Raw genomic sequence first — 19,676 nt, 5'->3', positions numbered from 1 at the left:
CGCCTTAGCAATTACTATAGGATTGCTATGTATTGTATTTATTTATGTTCTCTGTTATTGCACACAGGTAAGCCAGTATCTATAGTGCATCAAACTTAATCTGTGTATGGCAGGAACAATGTTTTCCTCCAAAAACGGCTGTTATATGTACGCTCTGGATCACGTCTTTGGATTCACGGCTGCTGTCATGCTCATTCTCCATTGAAGGACACGCTTCTCTTTCCCTATGTATTTTCATGAATTTGCTGAAGGACTCTCTTTGCCCGTTACTACCCAAATTCAATGTGATCAGCACAGCACAGTAAACTATGCTAGCAAATTCACTACCGCACACTCCCAGGCAGAACTCTTGTGCCCTCTGCACTACCTATCAGACACTTCTACGCAGCCTTTTGAAACCAAATCATTGTAACTTAAAATGGAGTATGAATTTTATACTGATACCTTGAAATTAAATCTCCTTTAAATAGTTTTACCCTCAAAAAATACTCTCTCTTGCTTTATTTGGCACATCTCTAGATTGTGAATCTGACAAAAATATTTGCAGTTTTCTTAGCTAAGTGGTCTGCTGGCATTTCTGAAATATTTTATATAGCTACAGCTGAAATCCTGATTAGATTTGAGCGAATCAGAAAGATAAAGCCAATGCATGTAAACTGAGCAGCGACTCTAGGCCTGCATGTTTTCCCAGGTCTGTGAAACCTTACTGCAAAATCTTCAAGTAAGAAAAAAACGGAGGAATACACAGGCAGTAATAAAAGCTAAACTAGGAAAAATATAAGCTGGAAAAATATAAGCTAGAAAAATATCTGGAAAATACAATGTTAACCCATGAAGCCTTTGATAAGAGTAATACACGGAAAACATATCTGAAAATACGACAACCTTCTGCTTCTAGAATTTTATAAAGCACAACTGTGAAGGCCAGAACAGCCATAAGCTGGCAAAGCAGCAGACATACAAGGCAACAAATTCCTCTGTAATGCCAGTAACAATTTCAAGACAACAGCATTCTATGCTTTGCAGCAGTACTGAGATGTTGCAATCATAAACCAAGCTGTTCTTGTGAGCAATTTCATACAAAAACAACCCCCAAAGTTCCAAAAACTTGTAAAAATACAGTTTGTGCTCTCTGTAAATAATTAATGGCACCTAGAAAAAAAAATACAGGCAAGATGTCCCAGCAGCTGTTGTTGCTAGGACACCAGATAACAACAACTGGACCAAACTGCTGGTTTTTTGTTGTTGTTTTTTGGGGTTTTTGTTAGCTTTTTTTTTTTTTTTTCCACTAGACAGCCACGGGGAAGGCCCTGTGGAGGCTCTCCTGAGATTTCTGCGCTTCTGAAGCAGTACTACGGGGCCACTGCAGGTGACTCTGCAGGCACAGCTCGGTCCCAGGCAGGCACCCCGCCCGGCTGGATCCTCAGCCAGGCCCGCCCCGGCGGGGAGCCGACACCGAAGGTGCGGGCAGCAGCCACACACCTACAGGCGAAGGCGCGGCTCAGCAGGCCGCAGGCCCCGAACAGCCACAGCGGGCAGCCCAGGGACCCACAGCCTATCGAGACGAGACTAGAACCAACTCCCGAAGCACTCCAGCAGCGGAAGGGTTATGAGCCGCCGGCCAGAGGCGAGGCGGGGCGGGACCGGACGGCGGGGCGGGGCGGGGCGGGGCGGGACGGGACGGGACACCACGACCGCCCCCGCGGCCGCCTCAGGACCGCCCCCGCGGGACGGAGGAGGCGGAGCTCTGACCACTTCCGCCGCCGCCGGGGAGCGCTTCCGGTGCGTGCGGCGCCGCGTTCCGCGGGGGCACGGGTGGTGTTCGCCCGGTGCAGTGGCGTCGCCGCTCTGCGGCGATGGGGGCCGAGGCTGCCCCGCGCCCCTCCGCGCTGTGAGGGCGTGAGCCCAGCCCCGAGCGCGATGGCTCTGGCCGGCAGGACGGCGATGTGGTTGGCCCGGCTGCGGAGCCGCTGCCCCGCTGCCGGCCGGCTCTGCCTTCCGCCCTGGCTGCCCGCGCGGCCCGTGGCCTGCGAGCGGCCGTACAGCTCCCGCGGCGAGGTGAGTCTGCCCGGGCGGGGCGGGTGCGGGGAAGTTGGCCTGCAGCGAGTCCCCGGAGGCGGCGGCGGTCCTGCCAGTTGGAGGTGGCCTTTCCGTGTCGTCCTGGAGCAGCCGCCTCCCGCGGCAGGGGCCTTTGCGCCCCCTCGGCAGCAGGGGGACTTGCCGCGCCAAGCCGAGGCCTGCTGCGGGGGACGCGGCAGAGAGCGCTGCCGAATGCTGTGTGCTGATGTTGGCAGAGAACTCCGAGCTTGCTTTCTTCTCTGCCTGGCCCGGAGCTGCCATGCATAGCCTGCGCAAGAGATGAGCTTTGTGTATCTCTAAAATAGGCGACTAGTGTTTTTCAGTGAAGTGTTACTGATTGCTGTTAGGGGTCTCCTGGTTCCTCATGCTGAAAGCTTTGAAAAGCAAAGAAGCCACCTTTCTTCAAAATATTGTATTACTTGGAATGAGCAGGAATAACACAAAGAACAGTTTTTTAGTGTTGGACCTTTCTGTGTGTGAACCAAGGAAGTCAGGCTGGTTTTCTGCATTTTTTTGATTTAGCCAAGATAAGTGTTACCTGTAGCTTCCTCTTCCACAAAGCCTGCTTGCTCCTTACGATAGGGTCACTGCTACCTGACCTGTTAGGTAACATTGCTGTATTCTTATTGTGCTTGTGAAGAATGATGTCCTTCATGGTCCCCTGAATCCAGTTTTCTTAATCCTTAAGTTTAGTAGTTTAACAAACTTGAAACTGTTTTAAGTTTTCCAACTACCTATATTCATAGGAACATAGTACCTTTCACAACACTTTGCAGGATACTTACTGATTCTTCAGAGTAATAAATAAACGTATATGTACATATGACTAAAATGAAATGCTAGAAATTTAAACACTGATGACAATTTAAGTTTTTGTATCTCTATCCAACCTATGCCTCTTCTAGAGAAAAGAGTTAGTTCTTGTTAAAGGCCAGGTCATATTGTATGTAGAGACTATAACCATGGTTTATGAAAATAAATTTCTATTTTTCAGGAAAAATTAGATATGTCGACGTATCCTGTTGAAAGCATTAGAAACTTCAGTATTATAGCTCACGTAGATCATGGCAAAAGTACGCTAGCAGACAGATTGTTGGAAATTACTGGTAAGTGTTCTCATTTTATACTACCTTTTCTTGACATGTAAGATGACATGTAAGTTTCTGTATCTTTGGTTATTTCTAAAATTTCTAATATCTTTGCTCTTCTAGTGGGAAGTTACTTGTGCTTTTAGGCTACTAGTTGTGTAGCGTTACAGATGTGATTATGATGGACTTTCTTTCTGGTTGAGATCTGTCTACAAGTAGGGATAAGGAAGTGTGCAATTCACTCAAGGAAGTATGTCTTTTAGAAGAGACTGAAAAGGAGTGTACTTCCTTGAACAAGATGCTACTCCTGTCATTCTTGACCAATTGTCCATTAGACCAGTACACAGCAAGTTTATGATGTTTACTGCCAGTGTCTGGGGTGGACAGAAGGGGACTGTCATGACCTAGGAATTTTGGACAGAGTAGTGTTATTGATGTGTTATTGAAACAGAGAGGAACTTGAGCTGCTTGTACTTAGATGAAAGTAATGATATGTCCTCTTGTGAGCAAACTATAAACAGCTGCCTTTCACGGTGGTGAAGCTCACTAGTGAAGCCAATATGATTCACTGGTGAAGCTGATATGATTCTGCGTAGTAAGTTTTAGAAACGTACAGCCCTGTGTTGATTTAGACTTAGTGTGTAGAATAACTGCTAGTAATTAAGTGTAAATTCCATAGATTCTCAGCTGCTATATAGCCTTGCTTTTTCCTTCACTCTAAGTATTGATGTTGTTGTGGTACTTCCATCTTCAGAGGTTTTTATTTTGTCCTCATCGGAGTGCTTCTTGGACTTAAGTGTTTTTATTTTTGTGTGGTTGAGGATAAGGAAAACTACCCCCTTTAAACTGGAGGTGAGAAACAGAAGTGCTAAGGGATCTTCATAACTATAAGTGACTCTGAAACTAGGCTTTCCTTGGAAGAGAGAGACAGAGGTTGTCTTAGAGGGTTCTCTAAGATAAGCTGTAAAGTAATTGCTGTATCTCCCAAGAGGAGACTAATTTCAGAGCAGAGCTTAAATTAGCTACTCAGAAATACCCTTTGGAAGAGTCTTTCTTTTCTCATTTAAGGGGTGAGCAAAACAAAACATGGGAGAGAAGCTTTTGGTCAAAGTTACTCTTTATTATTACCTCCTATGTGTCACTATGGGCAATTTTACCTGATGCCTGTGATAGAATGGAGTTTTGAATTCAGGTCTGTCAAGCTCTATGATAATGCTCTTCGCAATTGAGATTGGCACTGGTTGGAGCCATGGGCCATGGAACTGCTCTCCAGTGATAGGAGGTGAAGTTTCTTTAAACATATAAATAATTTAGCACTGAGTGGAATTTTTGCTGCGTCTTAATCTCTAATTTAGATTTACATGATGTTTTGTATCCTGCTTATTCAGGGAAGTATTTTATATAACTTCATATGTAAAAATTTATTTAACAAATGTTAAGAGTTGAAGCATACATTTATTTCTAAATGAAAATCTAAGTTTAGCTTAATCAGATGGAAAAGCTTCATTTGCAGCTGCAAGTCCCATGTTCTCCTGGTTAATGGCATTTTCAGTAATTATTTATTTTTGACAGCTAATGTATTAAATGAGGTAATAAAACTTTTTTTATCTTAGGAACAATTGCTAAAACTGGCCGTAATAAACAAGTGCTGGATAAACTGCAAGTGGAACGCGAGAGAGGAATTACAGTTAAAGCACAATCTGCATCTCTCTTTTACAGTCATGAAGGAGTAAACTACCTGTTAAATCTTATTGACACGCCAGTAAGTTAAGTATAAATAGTGTTTAAATCACACAAAGCTAAATGTCTTTATATTTAAAAGTAGGAGATTTCTAGCTTCTTGTGTTTATTCACTTTCTTTTTTTTGTGAGAATTGTGTTTTGGATGAACATATATACAAATGAAAACATCATAATATAGAAATCTTTGCAAAGGACTGTAGAAATACCTGAAATTGTAAACATTTATTTTCTCCACAGGGCCACGTAGATTTCAGCTATGAAGTATCTCGGTCACTGTCTGCCTGTCAAGGTGTCATACTTGTAGTGGATGCAAATGAGGTGGGGTTCTTAATTCTTGTTTTCTGCTTAGAATTTCAGCAATTTCTTTAACTAAGCTAGAGAGAAGATTAGGTTTTTTTTAATTTTTCCATCAGTGTGTTTGCCCCTGGTCTGTCTCCATAAAAGTATTACATTGCAGAAGACAACTAGTGCAAGTTTTTAAAAAAAAATCTGGAGACAAGTACTTGTGTGTTGCTAGATACTGCAGTTCTATGACATAGAAATAAAAGCACAGGATTAGTGAAGAATCAGATCCTACTTTGTACAGAGTATGAACTTTGCAAATGGCAGTTTGGGGAACTTTTAGGTGTTGTACTAATACCCGTTTGAATACCTTCAGTTTATTGTTGGAAAGCTTGATCATTCGTTCAACCAACCACACTGTTAGTTGCAACTAATTGCTGTTGTGTATTTGATTGTCAATAATACAAACCAATACTGGCAACGTGAAAGCTAAAGGACACTATAAGCTGCATGTGAATAAACTTATTCTGAAAACTTGAGAAGTTTTATATCCACTAGATTAATATGTCCTTGACTGATCTTTCAGGAGAAGCGGGAGAGTGAGTAAAGTGTTTGTAAGGTGATATGCTCATAAATTTACAGACAAAGTCTATACTAGCAGGGAAGTAAAATTAGGGATCTTAGTTGTACTTTTATTTGTACAATGCTAGGAACATTTTGAAAATTAGTTAACAGGCTAGAATATGAGGATTATGGGAATGTGATTCTAAATATGGACACGTTCTCATGAAGTATTTTGATGATAATTTTCTCTGTGGCGTATTTATGATTGGATTGTACAGGGGTCAAATGAATGCTACCTTTTTTGCTTTCAATGATTATGAACACTTGTTCCTTCCTAGATTGGTGGCCAAGTGGACTTCTTAAGTAAGCTTCAGTGATAAATATGTTTTCTAAATGTGCTGATGCTTTTATATTGAATGTGTATATATTTCTTTTACATCATATTTAAATATTATGTGATTATTTGTTATTTTGTATTTGCCTTTTAGTCAGAATACTCACAAACTCAAATTTCTCATTGTAATTGCTAATGTTTCTCCTGCCAGCTTGAGTTCTAGAGGTAATTTTTCAGATTTAGGTCTTGCATACTTTTTTTTTCCCTTGTTTTTTTAATAACTTTTTTTTGCCGCTTCTTTATGGTGCCTAAAAAGTTAGGCCCATATATCCATAGTGAATATCCCCATATAAGTAATTTTCTGCTGGAGCTGTTGTAAACAAAGGGGAAGACAGGAAGTAGCTTCTGTTTTTCCCTCTTGTCCTCCCACCCCCTTCTGCCCTCTCTGGTCCAGTTGTCACATTAGGCCCTCTCCCTCTCCCTCTCCCTCTCCCTCTCCCTCTCCCTCTCCCTCTCCCTCTCCCTCTCCCTCTCCCTCTCCCTCTCCCTCTCCCTCTCCCTCTCCCTCTCCCTCTCCCTCTCCCTCTCCCTCTCCCTCTCCCTCTCCCTCTCCCTCTCCCTCTCCCTCTCCCTCTCCCTCTCCCTCTCCCTCTCCCTCTCCCTCTCCCTCTCCCTCTCCCTCTCCCTCTCCCTCTCCCTCTCCCTCTCCCTCTCCCTCTCCCTCTCCCTCTCCCTCTCCCTCTCCCTCTCCCTCCTTGTCTGGATTTGGAAGGTAATCTTCCTTTTTCTTCTAATCAGAGCTGTTCTTTTGCCATCCTTTTGAAAGAAATGTGAGGTACAAACCTTATAATTTGTTTTCTTTTTTGAAAATAACTGTAAGGTAAGTTGAAGCTATGTTCCCGCCCTCTGGAGTAACTACAGTCTTATTACCATGATAAACATCCCTTTTTCTTTGTCTTAGTCCATTTGTGAACAGTTTGTTGTGGACAAAGAATCTGTTTTTTGAGGTACCTGTTATGATCTTCGTTATTTAGAAATAAATAACATATAGTAAAATAGGTACTTAGTGCATAATGTATGCATAATACTGTGTTATCTGTAAGTAATTGCACGTATGTGGTCACATACAGAGCATTATTAGTTTGTCTACTTATTTTCAGATTAGGAGAAATGATACTTAGGAATGTTCTTTTCTTTCTCAGCAATGTATATAATCAATAACTTATTTTCAATCCCCAAACAAAGGAGTGGATAGAATAGCAAAGTAATCTTATGTTGTATAGTAGGCCTTACAAAAAAAAGAAAAAAAAAAAGCCCCAACAAAAAAACCCAACAAAAAGCCAGAGATTGCATGTTAAACTCTTAATGTTTATTTTCTAGGGTATTCAGGCTCAGACAGTGGCGAACTTCTATCTTGCTTTTGAAGCACAGCTTGCAATAATTCCTGTCATAAATAAGGTAATAAAGGTTTTAGAGTTTCATATTAAATGGTTGGGTTGTCTAAATATATAGAAGATTTATAAGAAATGTATCCTCAAATAGAAATATATAATGAAAAAATAGCTAGAGTATAATAAGAACTTTGTGTTTTACTCATAAAGACATAAAGGTTCCTTGGCTGGTATATTTGGAAATTATGGTGCTGGATCATATGGAAGACATGATTGCCTGTATATTTAGCAATTTGTTGTTTTTCAGATTGACTTGAAGAATGCAGACCCTGAAAGAGTTGAAAAACAAATTGAGAAGCTGTTTGATATCCCTATAGATGAATGTGTAAGGGTAAGATCTCTTGAAGTTTTAGACCATGGCTGATTGTATATCTGTATCTACTTTGTAGCTAATGAAAGATGTGTAGGCATAGTAAATCAACAGGGTGTCATCTGTCTGCCTGTCTTTGTCTGACATACATGGATTTCTTTAAAGATTGTCTCCTGGAAAACAAGAGTGGAGAACATACTTCTCTGTTAAAAATTCTAGTATGTCTTCATGAATGGCATCAAATAGATTTTAAATTATTTCTCATTGTGGGTCTGTAGATTGTTTTCACTTTTACTATAACAAGAAGTGCCATTCAGTAGAGAAAAAAAATGTTACAGAATAATTTATAATCAAATAAGCATTTTGTAGGAATAGCGTTCTGAAGTGTGCTTCAGAGTGCTTTTACGGGTAGTATTATCTGTGGCCACGAAAACTGTCTAAGTAAATGTGACACTGTTTCATAGATACTGAATAGCGTAAGACACGTCTTATAAAATTGTTGTTGCACTTGTTTTAGATTTCTGCTAAACAAGGAACAAATGTTGAAAAAGTTCTTCAAAAGGTCATTGAGAAGATTCCACCGTAAGTTCTGTATTTAGTCATGAAACCTTGTAAGGTTAATTAGGAAACCATGAGTTGAATTTATATGGTATAAAGGCACTAGTTTTGCACTTAATATTCACCTGGTTTAAAGTCAATACTTTATAAAGAGATGTGGGAGAAATCTAATGTCTGAGCTGGTTAAGTCAGTTTCAAATTGCAAATCAGAAAAAATGACACTTCAGATTTGAGAGGCCTAAAAGGCCTTTTAAAAAAAAAATATGTATGAATATCAGCAGAGAAGACTTCTTTATTCTTAAGAAGTGGGAGAGGAAAATGAATTCAATATGAAATGAAAGATGAGAGGTGAGCCACTAAAGGTGATACTTCTTTGCATCTTTATATAGCTTCCGTGAAACTTTGTGTTTGAGAATCTAGGTGTGCTGTTACTCCTTTGAACGTTGCATTGTTAAAATGATAAAGGTAATTGACATCTGCTGCGTTTAGAGTTTCATAATCTGAACCCAGACTTTAAAATAGACTTTTATCTAGGAACTTCATGACACAGCTGCTGAATTACAGTTCAGTTTCAATCAGCATATTCCTTTTCAATCTTTTTTCCTACTATTAGCTAATAATTGTAGTCCTCATATTAGTTAATAATTATAGTTAAAAGAAACCACAATGAAAATCCAAGATTAGGTTTCCGTGAAAGGTGGCAAAACCAAAATATTAGTGGACTTTCTTTTTTAAAACTCAGCAGTTGGAATGTAACTGTTGCCTTTTTGTTTTCCATGTAATACAGTATTCTAAGCATCAGTTTCCTGTTATGAAATGGGTATGATGAATATGTATTTGGTATTGTTCTATTTGTGCTGCTATTGCACATGGGAGAAAAAAATGTGAAGATTTGCTGCATAATAGTGAAACACTGAAATGATGCCTGGTGTGTGTTTGTTTACTGAAAATTACTCAGTAGTTTTATCTATTTTAATATGGAAGTTTTTGGGGTGGGGGTGCTTGCTCATTGGATGTTGAATGAAAAACCCAATGCTTAATATATTGTTTTAAATTTTTTGTGACAGACCCCACTGTAATACTGCTGATCCATTGAAAGCCTTAGTATTTGACTCCACCTTTGACCACTACCGAGGCGTCATAGCTAACATTGCACTCTTTGGTGGGGAGATTCAGAAAGGGTATAAAATTGTGTCTGCGCACACAAAGAAACGATATGAAGTTAATGAAGTTGGAATTCTGACTCCAAATGAGCAGCCAACGCATAAACTGTAAGTAAAAATTTCTTTCAATGCAACAAATAGTAAATTGGTATAACATACGAAATCCTGCATTTCTGTTTCATTTTTGCTTTGAGTGGTAAAGGCTGGGAGATGTCTGGGGTTTTTGTTCTTGTTCTTTGGTGGTGGGGCTTTTTAATGATTATTATCTGTAATTTAATGCTTAATGTCAGTGTTTTTCATTTTGGGCATGCTGAGGCAGAAACTTTTGGGGACTGCTTTTTGGGCACTGCTAGGGGGAGGAAGCCATTCTATCATCTATAGTACATGGAACATCTGGACAGCTAGTTTTCTTTTTTAAGACTAGCATTTGATATTCTTATTCAGCTGTCCAATTTATTTCTAGGAACTACCTTGTTTGAGAGTGGAAGGGAATGGGGCTTCATCTTAGTTATTGCTGCAGCATATTTTGAGGGTGGAAAACTTAAAATCCATGAATGCAACAGCTTCCAGAAACTGGCTCCTCATGGCAGCAGTGGGAAGAAAATCAGGTATTTAGAATTAGTGGAGAAGCTTTATCAGTTTGCATCCCAGTATGTGTTAATGACTTTCTTGGGAGATTCTCAGTGAGACTATGTTACTGTGTGTGGTGGGTTGAAGCCAGCCAGCAACTAAGCACCAATCCCCAGCAGGGTGGGGGAGAGAGCTGGAAGAGCAAAAGTGAGGAGAGACTCGTGGGTTGAGATAAAGACAAACAAAGAAGTGAAGAAAAAGAAAAGGGGGGGGGGGGGGGGGGGAGTGATGCAAAGACAATCGGTTACTCACCACCTCCCCCAAGCAGGCTGACCACTAGCAGACAAGCTAGTGTACAAGCAACAGCCACCTTGGAAAGACTACACTGCTTGTTTTTTATTGCTGAGCATGATGTTCTATGGCATGGAATATCCCTTTGGTCAGTTTGGGTCTGCTGTCCTGGCTGTGTCACCTCCCAACCTCTCACCCTCTATTTGCTGGGGGGGACAAAGTGAGAAAGAGAGAAAGCCTTCATGTTGTGCAACGGCTATTCAGCAATAGCTAAAACACGGGTGTGTTGTCAACACCATTTTATTCACAAATCCAAAGCACAGCACCATGTGGGGCTGCTATGAAGAAAGTTAACTCCATCTCAGCCAAAACCGGTACACTGTATTTTACTCTTTATCTACCATGGGTTCTTCTCTTAAACAGCATTATGTGCTGATGGAAGGCATTTGTCTTTTGTTGTTTCTGTCACTTAGTATATGAAAGTTGCTGTGGTGGCAGCTGGGAGCGGTTCTGGTTCTTTTTCTTAGATTCTTGAGAAGTTCCTTCTAGCTCCAGCTTTCAAGCTGGGAGTAGCACAGAATTCAAAATCCAGAACTATAAATGTACTGTAACAGAAACAGAGCTACTTGAGTCAACAGATAGTTTGTCCCTTGAGATAAAGTTCACAGCTCAGAGGAGAAACAACTTACACAGTCCAAAAGCCAGATTTGTGGGCTTTTAGCGGGGAGATTTATTTGAATTTCTGACTGGGCTAAGTCAAGTGGGGAAAATACTGATAATGCCAAGAAGCATGTCCATATAATGCCAATTTTATTTAGATATGCTGGACAGGTGGGCTACCTGATTGCTGGAATGAAAGAAGTAACAGAAGCCCAAATAGGAGACACACTGTTTTTGTATAAACAGCCAGTGGAGCCTTTGCCTGGCTTTAAGTCAGCGAAGCCAATGGTTTTTGCAGGTGAGGAGTAAATAGATATAAAGTGGAATTACTTTTTTTCCAGTAACAAGAGTAAGAGAGCTATTAGAGCTTCTAAAATAATGTATGTGTATATTAAGAGTTGTGATGATTAGAATTTTAGCGAAGTTAAGCTACAGAGGCATATCATTTATGTAGCTTTGTGTAATTTTCCCTGTGACTCAATAGACAAGATTCATAATAGTTGCAGACTGGTTTTAGATGAATAAAAGACTAACATGTATTTTTAGCCACAATAATTGCTTCTAATACCAGTAAATTCTTGATAGCTGGAAAAGGGTTGAGACTTAAAAAACCAAAGTCCATTATTGTAATTCCTCATCTTGATAACCAAATTTCCATAATTATTGTGAAATCTTTTTTCTTTTAAAAACTAGCAACTGTTTAATTTTTGTTAAATATGGTAACCTACCAAAGCTAATATTCAGAATGATCCTGTAAAATATTTGACTTTTTAAGCTTGAATAGATCTGTTGAGCAGTTGCCACTCGCTTCAGTAACTACTACAAATGCTATGGAAGATGGCTTTAGAAAGAAATAAATTCTGTAAATCATTTTCTAGACTTGTTGTGATGGAATGTGTAACACTCACTTGAACTGTCTCATGGAGATTATGCTGTCTGTCAGTGAATGTAGAAAAGTGTATTCCTGTAACTTTTTTTTATATGCATTTGTGTTGCTTCTTGGCATAGAGCAATCTACATTTTCTGAAAACATGGTGATGTGAAAAGTGGTACAGTAGAGCCTATTTCAGGCAGTAATTATACAGACAGCTGCTTTTTATCACTTTCAAAAAATTATAGAAACATTCACAACTTCCTTTGATACAGCGAATTTTTTTTTTGCCGTTCACTCTTACCTTTGAAGGAACATCTCAGTGAAGTTTGTCTGCTTATCAGTTCATGCTTAAATTACATGTTTACACTGCAGCCCTGCAAAACAATGGTTATACTCAATTGTGCATCTTCCACAACTGTGAAGGATTACATAAGTACAGTATCCCTACCATTAAGGTTTGAATGTTAATTCCTGGGTTTTTTTGAGGTAATCCAAAACTTCATTACATTTAAACTATTTTTTTGGTGAAAAAAATTCCTTGTATTGTTCTTCACATTTCAAAAATTTGGAACAGAAAGTAAGCTATTTCTGATATCATTACTGTGTTCACTGTAAAAGGTGTATTTGAAAGCTGAGTATACACTAGATAAAGCTCTGTCACATCACTTCTATCTAATATGTTTTGACAGGAATGTATCCTGTTGATCAAACAGAATATAATAATCTCAAAAGTGCTTTGGAAAGGCTGACATTGAATGACTCCAGTGTAACTGTTCATCGTGACAGTAGCCTTGCCTTAGGAGCTGGATGGAGGTGAGGCTTTTATACTGCTTTCATTTTTGGAACTGTTTGTAAATTGGGAATGCAGGTTTAAGTCAAATGAAGGTTGAATTAAAATGGATTCAAGATTAGGAATTTTAATTCAAATTAATGGTAGGTAAAGATCAAAAGCATTTGATTTTCTTACATTCTGTATTTGCACAGAGTATGCAATTTGTTGTGATTGATAGTTTTTGTTCTCAAAGACTCGTACTATTCAACTGTAGGATCATTTTGGTTTTTTGGAGATTGTTTGCTGTGCCTGATATTGCCAGACTAGCAGTGTGAACATGCTGGAGGGGAAAAAGTCCACTGTAAAATTCCAGGGGATATACAGATATTTTACCAACAGGATATTTTTTTTTCCAGGTTGGGTTTCCTTGGTCTTTTACATATGGAAGTTTTTAATCAACGTTTGGAGCAAGAGTACAACATGTCTGTAATTTTAACTGTACCTACGGTTCCTTATAAAGCTATTCTTTCCTCAGCAAAGTTGATAAAGGTATGTTAAATTTGTTACAGCTGCATGTAAATAGCAGCTTAAAAGCCTCCTATCATAACCATCTACACTTTTTTAATGTAGTCTAGTACTTTATTTTATGATAAACATTAGAAACACCAGTATTTAACTTAAAACTTTTTTTAATGCATTTTTTTAAGAATGTTAGCTTTCCTTCCCACTTCTACTTCAAGCACTCTCTTTTTATGTCTTACACCTGTCCTTGAAAATGAGAATAAAGGACGCATTTCTTGTGGTATTCTTTTAAGTGCATACTGACTGAATTGAATTTCAAGCAGGTGAAATAATCTTCCAGGCTTTAGCAGTCAGAAAACATAAACATTTTTAGGAATAGCTTGTACTGTACTGTAGATTGGCAGGGGCTGGTGAAGACAAGTGAGTTTTTGATCGTGGTGAGACAGGCATGTGCAAACTTCGTTGAACTGGGTGCAAAGAAAATTACTGTGAGTTTAGAGAGTTGGAGTTACGAGCACCTCCTGACAGAGGAGGCTGCAAATAGCTTGGCTCCTTACTATCCAATATGTACCTCTAAACACTACAGAAAACCTGTAAATTCCAAACAGCTGTACTTGCAAAATGTAAGGCATAGACCCTTTTTCCCTCCAGTTATTTTGATTTCTTGCTTAGGCAGTGTAGCAGCTATGAATGAAGTAGTTGAAACAATGCTGGAAGTTGGGTCATTGTTCAAGAACACTGCCTTGTCAGTAGAAAGTGATATAATCACTTGCTTTGGTGTGTGGGGTGTTTGTGTGTACATGATAAGAAACATGACCTTCCTTTTGTTCTTACTGAGAAGGATAAGTCCAGTCCCTATCAGGATGTTGGACTAGGAAAAAAATAGGTCATGAAGCACTTGCACAGGAATAAAAAACTTAATTTCTAAACACACTTCAGCCTGTAAGGGAGCCTGAACCCAAAGTTCTATTTAGAGAAGAATGTCCCCATCACCAAACTCCAGAATACTTGGAGCAGGTCTTTTGTTGAAGGTGTGCCTTGTACCTTATAGGATCAGCATGGAGTAAGATCCTTGCTCTACAGGCAAGAGAGAGAAATGGAAAGATGGACAGAAAGGCTTTTATATTTCTGTGGATAACTCTGGGATGTAGTCCTAGTTCTAAGCACTTCTTATGTTTAAACTTCACAGGATAAAGTTGTTAAAAACGTTTTCCTAGTGAAAAGTAACTTCTGTAATCTATCTATATAATAATATTTAAAGATATGTTGATCAGGGACTTCTGTAGGTGATGTAGAAATCTTAAAATTGTGCTTGGTATGAATTTGGGTTGCATAATGTACAAGTGTTTCTAAGCAATTGAAACATTTTTTAGCAGTTTTTTCAATGCTATATTTGTCTCCTTTGCTATTCAGTCTACTTATTTGTAAAATTACAGTATCTGTTTTGTTTGTTTGTTTTCAGGAGCATGGTAAAGCAGAGATTACTATTATCAACCCTGCTCAGTTTCCTGATAAACTTTCAGTATCTGAATATTTGGAGCCAACTGTTCTTGGTACTATTGTAACACCTCATGAATATATTGGGAAAATAATTGCTTTGTGTCAGGTTGGTATATAGTTTTAGTTTTGTCATTTGCATTTTTAAGCTCCTCATGTCATACTTAAAGTGAAGATACTAGATAGTAAGATACTAGATACTGTTGAAGAGTATCTTTGACAGTAATTATTAAATATTTTTGAAAGAAAGTACTTTAAAATTTTTATGTGTAAAATTACTTCTGAACTACAAAATCCTTATGCTGAAAGTCAGTGATGAAGCTCAGTGACAATAAGTACCTGGTCAAGCATCCTGTACTAGACAAATTCATAGCTAGTTCTGTTTTCCTGAAAGAAGCAGGGGAATAAGATCTACTGTTTTTTCAGACACATACACATGGAAATACAACTTCTGTTAACCCGTAATGAGGCTTCATATGTTTTCAGTACTTCACTGGAGTACATTTGTGATAGTGATGGCCAAACACGTTTCCCCAAGTGTATTTGAAGTAGTTTTAACTAAAAATGTTTTAACTGCCATGCATATTGTTTATGTAATTCCTTCACAATATTTTTCTTAGCCTTTAACATTTCAAAGTACGTAATACAAAAGAGTATAGTACTTGTATGTCAGTACAGTGAAGTGTAAGAGCTATTAAAAAGATTTCCTAAAATAACTTTAAGAACACCCTTCTGGCAGAAAAGAAGACGAGCCTTTGAGTCCTACTGTGTAGGACTCCAATGTATGTGAAAATATAATTTCAGTGAGATTTTATGATCAAATAATTATACATTTAAAAGGCAGCAGTAAGCAGAAGCAGTTAAGGATTTCAGATTAGAGAGGCTAGACTTTAACCATTTGTCCAGTTAAGTTACAACCACTTCATTTATTATGGTGCTGCAATTTGTTCTGGGACTTTAGCAAACTACCAATAAGTGAGATACTTTGGGGCTTGAAGTACAGGAGTCTGGATAGCCATTTATTTTAATTTGCTTTGTATTTATTTGTAGAAAACTTTTGTCAAGAGGAACTGAAACTGTTTTTATTTGTCTAGGATTGTAGGGCGATACAGAAAGATATGTTGTACATTGATGAACGCAGGGTTATGCTAAAATACCTCTTTCCGCTGAATGAAATTGTGGTGGATTTTTATGATGCTCTTAAGTCTCTGTCTTCTGGTTATGCAAGGTAACTACCTCCTCTGTTCCCCCTCACCCCACCCTTGACCCTGAGAGGTGAACAAAAAAAGATCTGAGAAGAAGACACAGAAGGGCACAAGTGAAGAATATTCTTTTATGATGGTGCTGCAAATTGAGTCTGACTTCACTTTTAATGAATTAGGTTCACTGTGAAAATGGATGGAAATAAATCTGAAAAACACTGAAAGTGCATCACAACCTAATCATCATTTCTTTGGTGATGCATGTGTTTTTCAAATGTGACCTATAGAGTGGCACTCGCTCATCTAGATGAGTAAGATCTAGATGGTTCTTACTTGTCTGAAGTGACAATAGGCATTTTCTATCAAAGAAATCACTGAAAATGTACTTCCTACTGTATTGTCTCTTGGTGGAAAAGGGAAAATAACCAAATATTGACTCTTTAAAGCTAGTAAAAACAATCAACAAACTATATTTAAAACAAACAACGCTTACTTTACTTACATGCTTTAGTAATGGAAATAAAGTAAATCATTTCTATTTTGAGACAAAATGTTCTGCTGTGGGTGGATTCTATAAATTCAGAGGCTAGAATAATGCTCAGCTGTCTGTGAAGAGCCTTTGTGAGTTTAATGGAAGGGAAAATGTTTCATGGCAGATGGGCTTATGCCACTGGAGACTGAATAGTTCTTACAAACCTGGTATGTAGACATGTTGTTAGTAAGATATGTTACAATTTAACAGGAACTGGTATACCTAATTACATTATTTATTTTATAAGCATAAAAATGAATTTTATTGAAGGACTGAATTTGGTTTGAGTTTGTTGTTTTCTTAAATATACCTTATAAAGATAAGGTAAAATATGTTTTGCCCGGGTTTGTGTGTATTTGAAGTGGAAGCATAAGCAAAAGTGGCAGCGCGAGAAGGACAGGTAGAAGAAACAGTGGGATGAAGATTTTGAATTGTCTCTCAGGGTCTAGCTCTCCAACTAGATAAAAAACAATCTTTTTCAAGAAGCTATCTCATTCGCAGAATTGTGATGGATTTCCTTTGATTCAGGTGTGATTGCAAACAATGTTGCATTGTCTTATTTCTTGATTTTTATTTCCTAATTGACTCCCTGATGTTGCTTGTGTATTTAATGCTCTCAATCATACTTCTATTATATAACTCTATTCACACAACTATGGTTTATCTAAGCCAATTAAGATAGAAGTACTTTCAAATACTCTCAAAGGATTTTTTTTTTTTCCCTCTGTCCTGATATTTCAGATCTGACCAGATTAGTGGTATTGGCATTCACCAGAGAGAGAGAGAGATTACATATGCATATCTCTGCATCTCCTCCATTTTAAGAATTTTTGCAAACTGACACACAGACAGCAAGGCCCATACCTACCAAAGGAGAAATATGGTTTGGAAATGAAGAGGAAAACTTTGTTGTTGGAGACAGTGATAATAGGGGTCATGTAAAAAGTCTGTCAAATAAGAGGATAAACAAAAACAATCCAGTGTTAGTGTTTGATTTGTGTGACATCAAGAATGTTTACTGTTGAAAAGCTGTGTTGAAGGGTTCTGTTGCCTGGAGCTGTAAGGAACTTCCAGCTGATAGAGAAGAAGTGTTTGAATAAACTCTTTAAGAGATTGCAGTAAGAATGTAGATTTTTTGATTGATTTACCTTGCTCAGTAGCTGGAAGGCAGGCTGATGTCTTCTGCTGCCTTAGAGATGAGATTTATCTGTGGTAAATTTCTAGTCCAGCCTTGCATAAGGGAGACATACTGAGAGACTATTAAAAACTTTGCTCCTATTTTATTAAAAAGTTTGAGTGTTTTATTAAGAAATGTGTCTAAAACTTAAAATTTATGGAACAAAGAATGCAGAATATACTTTTTACAAAATCATCACTAACTTTTAAACTGCTTTTGTTTAGTTTTGATTATGAAGATGCAGGATACCAGGCAGCAGACCTTATCAAAATGGATATTCTTCTAAATGGAAATCCAGTTGAAGAACTGGCAACTATCACACACAAGTAGGTTGACTGGATTCTCTAAACCAAAGAAATAAGACTTCCTATTAATATACAATGAAAACATATTTGTCATATATTAGTAATACATGTATATGTATGAAAACAGCATTGAGGATTTTGCCACATCACCACTTTTAGAGGTGATCTGAAAGAGGTATTTAAGTGCTAGATATAATATTTTTGTAGTAGGGCAGGGAGGAGAAGGAAATGCAAAATGCCAGCCTTTTAAGGGGTTGGAAAAACTAATACAGACCAATCTAGGAGATGCCAGATAAATTGTTTATGGCACTTATTTACTACGGAATAGAAGTTTGTTGTTATCTTGTTTCCAGCCAGAGTACTGGATGTAATTACCTCAGAAATTTTTTTGCTAAAATGATTCCGTTTCTATAAGTTTATCAGGAATTACTGGTTTGCTGGTGAGAATAATGCCTTCCTGTTTCCAGTCTCTCCCTGCTTCCTTTTCAGAAAGTCTTTATAAGGCTCCCTTCTGTAACTTTGGCATCCCTTTCCAGTAATTCTGAGATCGACTGGTTTGGGGTTTTTTTTTTTGTCCTCCTTAAAATGCTGACTTGTAGTTGTTAAATATTTGTATATTTTCATATTTTTACATAACTGCAAATCCTGAAATCCTTGGAATTCCTTAACTTCAGAAGGTTGATGTAGGAAAATGAAACCCTTACTTTGTTCAGAAAGATCATGGGACTGGAGTGGAGTAACTCTCTCGTATACATTTTCTACTTAATGTGTTTTTCATAAATAAGCAGTGTTTAGCAATCTGCCTGCATCTCTTTACTTTGAAAAGATGCAAAATGGAGTGGCCAACCTTGCAAAAGCTAGGTATTGCTTTAACATGTGTTTCTTGATCACTTTAGCTTGCACCCCTGAATTGTTTCGCTCTCTAAAACTAATGATAGGCATTCTTTTAGCTTTAGCTTTTAGCTTTAGATTACAAATAAATTTTTTAATTTGTAGACAGCATTCATTCTGCTCCTGCTTCAGTTATTCTCAGAGTCCTCTCACTGTAAATAGACTATATCTGTCCATATAAAAAGAATTATGCTGAATTACATTTATACAGAAAGAATTACTGAGATTACTGTAAGCTCAGTATTAAGTTAGCCATTGTTATTTGTCCTAATTATACAAATAAATATCTGTATCTTCTAAAACTGTAATGCTTAATGAACATTACTTAAGTACTTCATGCTTAAACTGTTGCTTTAGACAAGTAGCAGGGAGTCACATTATTGCTTCATGAAAGCATGTAAAACTATTTTCAGCTGTATGTTGCTAAAAAATGTTCACTAAATATGGATGTTTTCAGAGATAAGATACCCTTTTTATTTTCAATGGCTTATGAACGTATCTGTTTAGTAGTTTCTTTAGACCTTTTGTCATTTTCTCTTTCCAAAATACGAAGCATATGCAGATGCTGAATATAGTTAGATATTTTTTATTAGCAAATGACAAGGGTACATTAAAATGTTTTTGGTTTGTTGTGTTGTTTTTTTTTCTTGTTAGGTGAAAACAGATGTTTTAAAAATATTTCTGTAATATGTAGATCTTTTGACATGTCGGGCCTACAATCAATGAAAATCTTCCTTGACCTTCTAGTTTAAAATTGCATTTGAAGCTGTGACAGTATTCAAAATGGCTTTAGTGTGATAGATAATCAGGGT

At 37.9% G+C, this 19,676-nt stretch overlaps 2 protein-coding genes across 9 annotated transcripts in view; one reads left to right on the top strand and one right to left on the bottom strand.

Annotated features, from left to right (window-relative positions):
• Nucleotides 1-1,798: 1,798 nt before the first annotated feature.
• The window catches only part of GUF1 (GTP binding elongation factor GUF1), a 20,589-nt gene continuing 2,711 nt past the window's right edge, over nt 1,799-19,676 (top strand). For 4 of the 8 annotated variants that reach the window (XR_014228580.1, XM_082315842.1, XM_082315840.1 and 1 more), the window contains exons 1-14: nt 1,799-2,058; nt 3,074-3,185; nt 4,781-4,929; nt 5,147-5,227; nt 7,470-7,547; nt 7,788-7,871; nt 8,368-8,432; nt 9,476-9,679; nt 11,251-11,390; nt 12,656-12,779; nt 13,155-13,287; nt 14,723-14,866; nt 15,852-15,985; nt 17,893-17,994. Coding sequence is in view for 7 of the 8 variants with exons in the window: in XM_082315842.1 (XP_082171968.1) it covers nt 1,921-2,058; nt 3,074-3,185; nt 4,781-4,929; nt 5,147-5,227; nt 7,470-7,547; nt 7,788-7,871; nt 8,368-8,432; nt 9,476-9,679; nt 11,251-11,390; nt 12,656-12,779; nt 13,155-13,287; nt 14,723-14,866; nt 15,852-15,985; nt 17,893-17,994 (1,688 nt within the window). In the remaining variant the exon portion in view is untranslated. Of the gene's footprint in view, nt 2,059-3,073; nt 3,186-4,780; nt 4,930-5,146; nt 5,228-7,469; nt 7,548-7,787; nt 7,872-8,367; nt 8,433-9,475; nt 9,680-10,063; nt 10,180-11,250; nt 11,391-12,655; nt 12,780-13,154; nt 13,288-14,722; nt 14,867-15,851; nt 15,986-17,892; nt 17,995-19,676 lie in introns of those variants that run through there. The other 4 variants (XM_082315844.1, XM_082315841.1, XM_082315846.1 and 1 more) reach the window with 3 other exon arrangements.
• The window catches only part of GNPDA2 (glucosamine-6-phosphate deaminase 2), a 22,213-nt gene continuing 14,821 nt past the window's right edge, over nt 12,285-19,676 (bottom strand). The window contains exon 6 of the mRNA XM_082315849.1: nt 12,285-12,340. Coding sequence (XP_082171975.1) covers nt 12,315-12,340 — 26 coding nt within the window. The 3' untranslated portion in view covers nt 12,285-12,314. The remainder of the gene's footprint in view (nt 12,341-19,676) is intronic.

This window comes from Platalea leucorodia, assembly GCF_965183815.1.
Source record: "Platalea leucorodia genome assembly, chromosome: 6".
In the NCBI taxonomy this organism is placed as follows: domain Eukaryota; kingdom Metazoa; phylum Chordata; class Aves; order Pelecaniformes; family Threskiornithidae; genus Platalea; species Platalea leucorodia.
The sequence above is the reverse complement of the archived record's forward strand: the minus strand, read 5'-3'. Positions and strand labels throughout refer to the sequence as shown.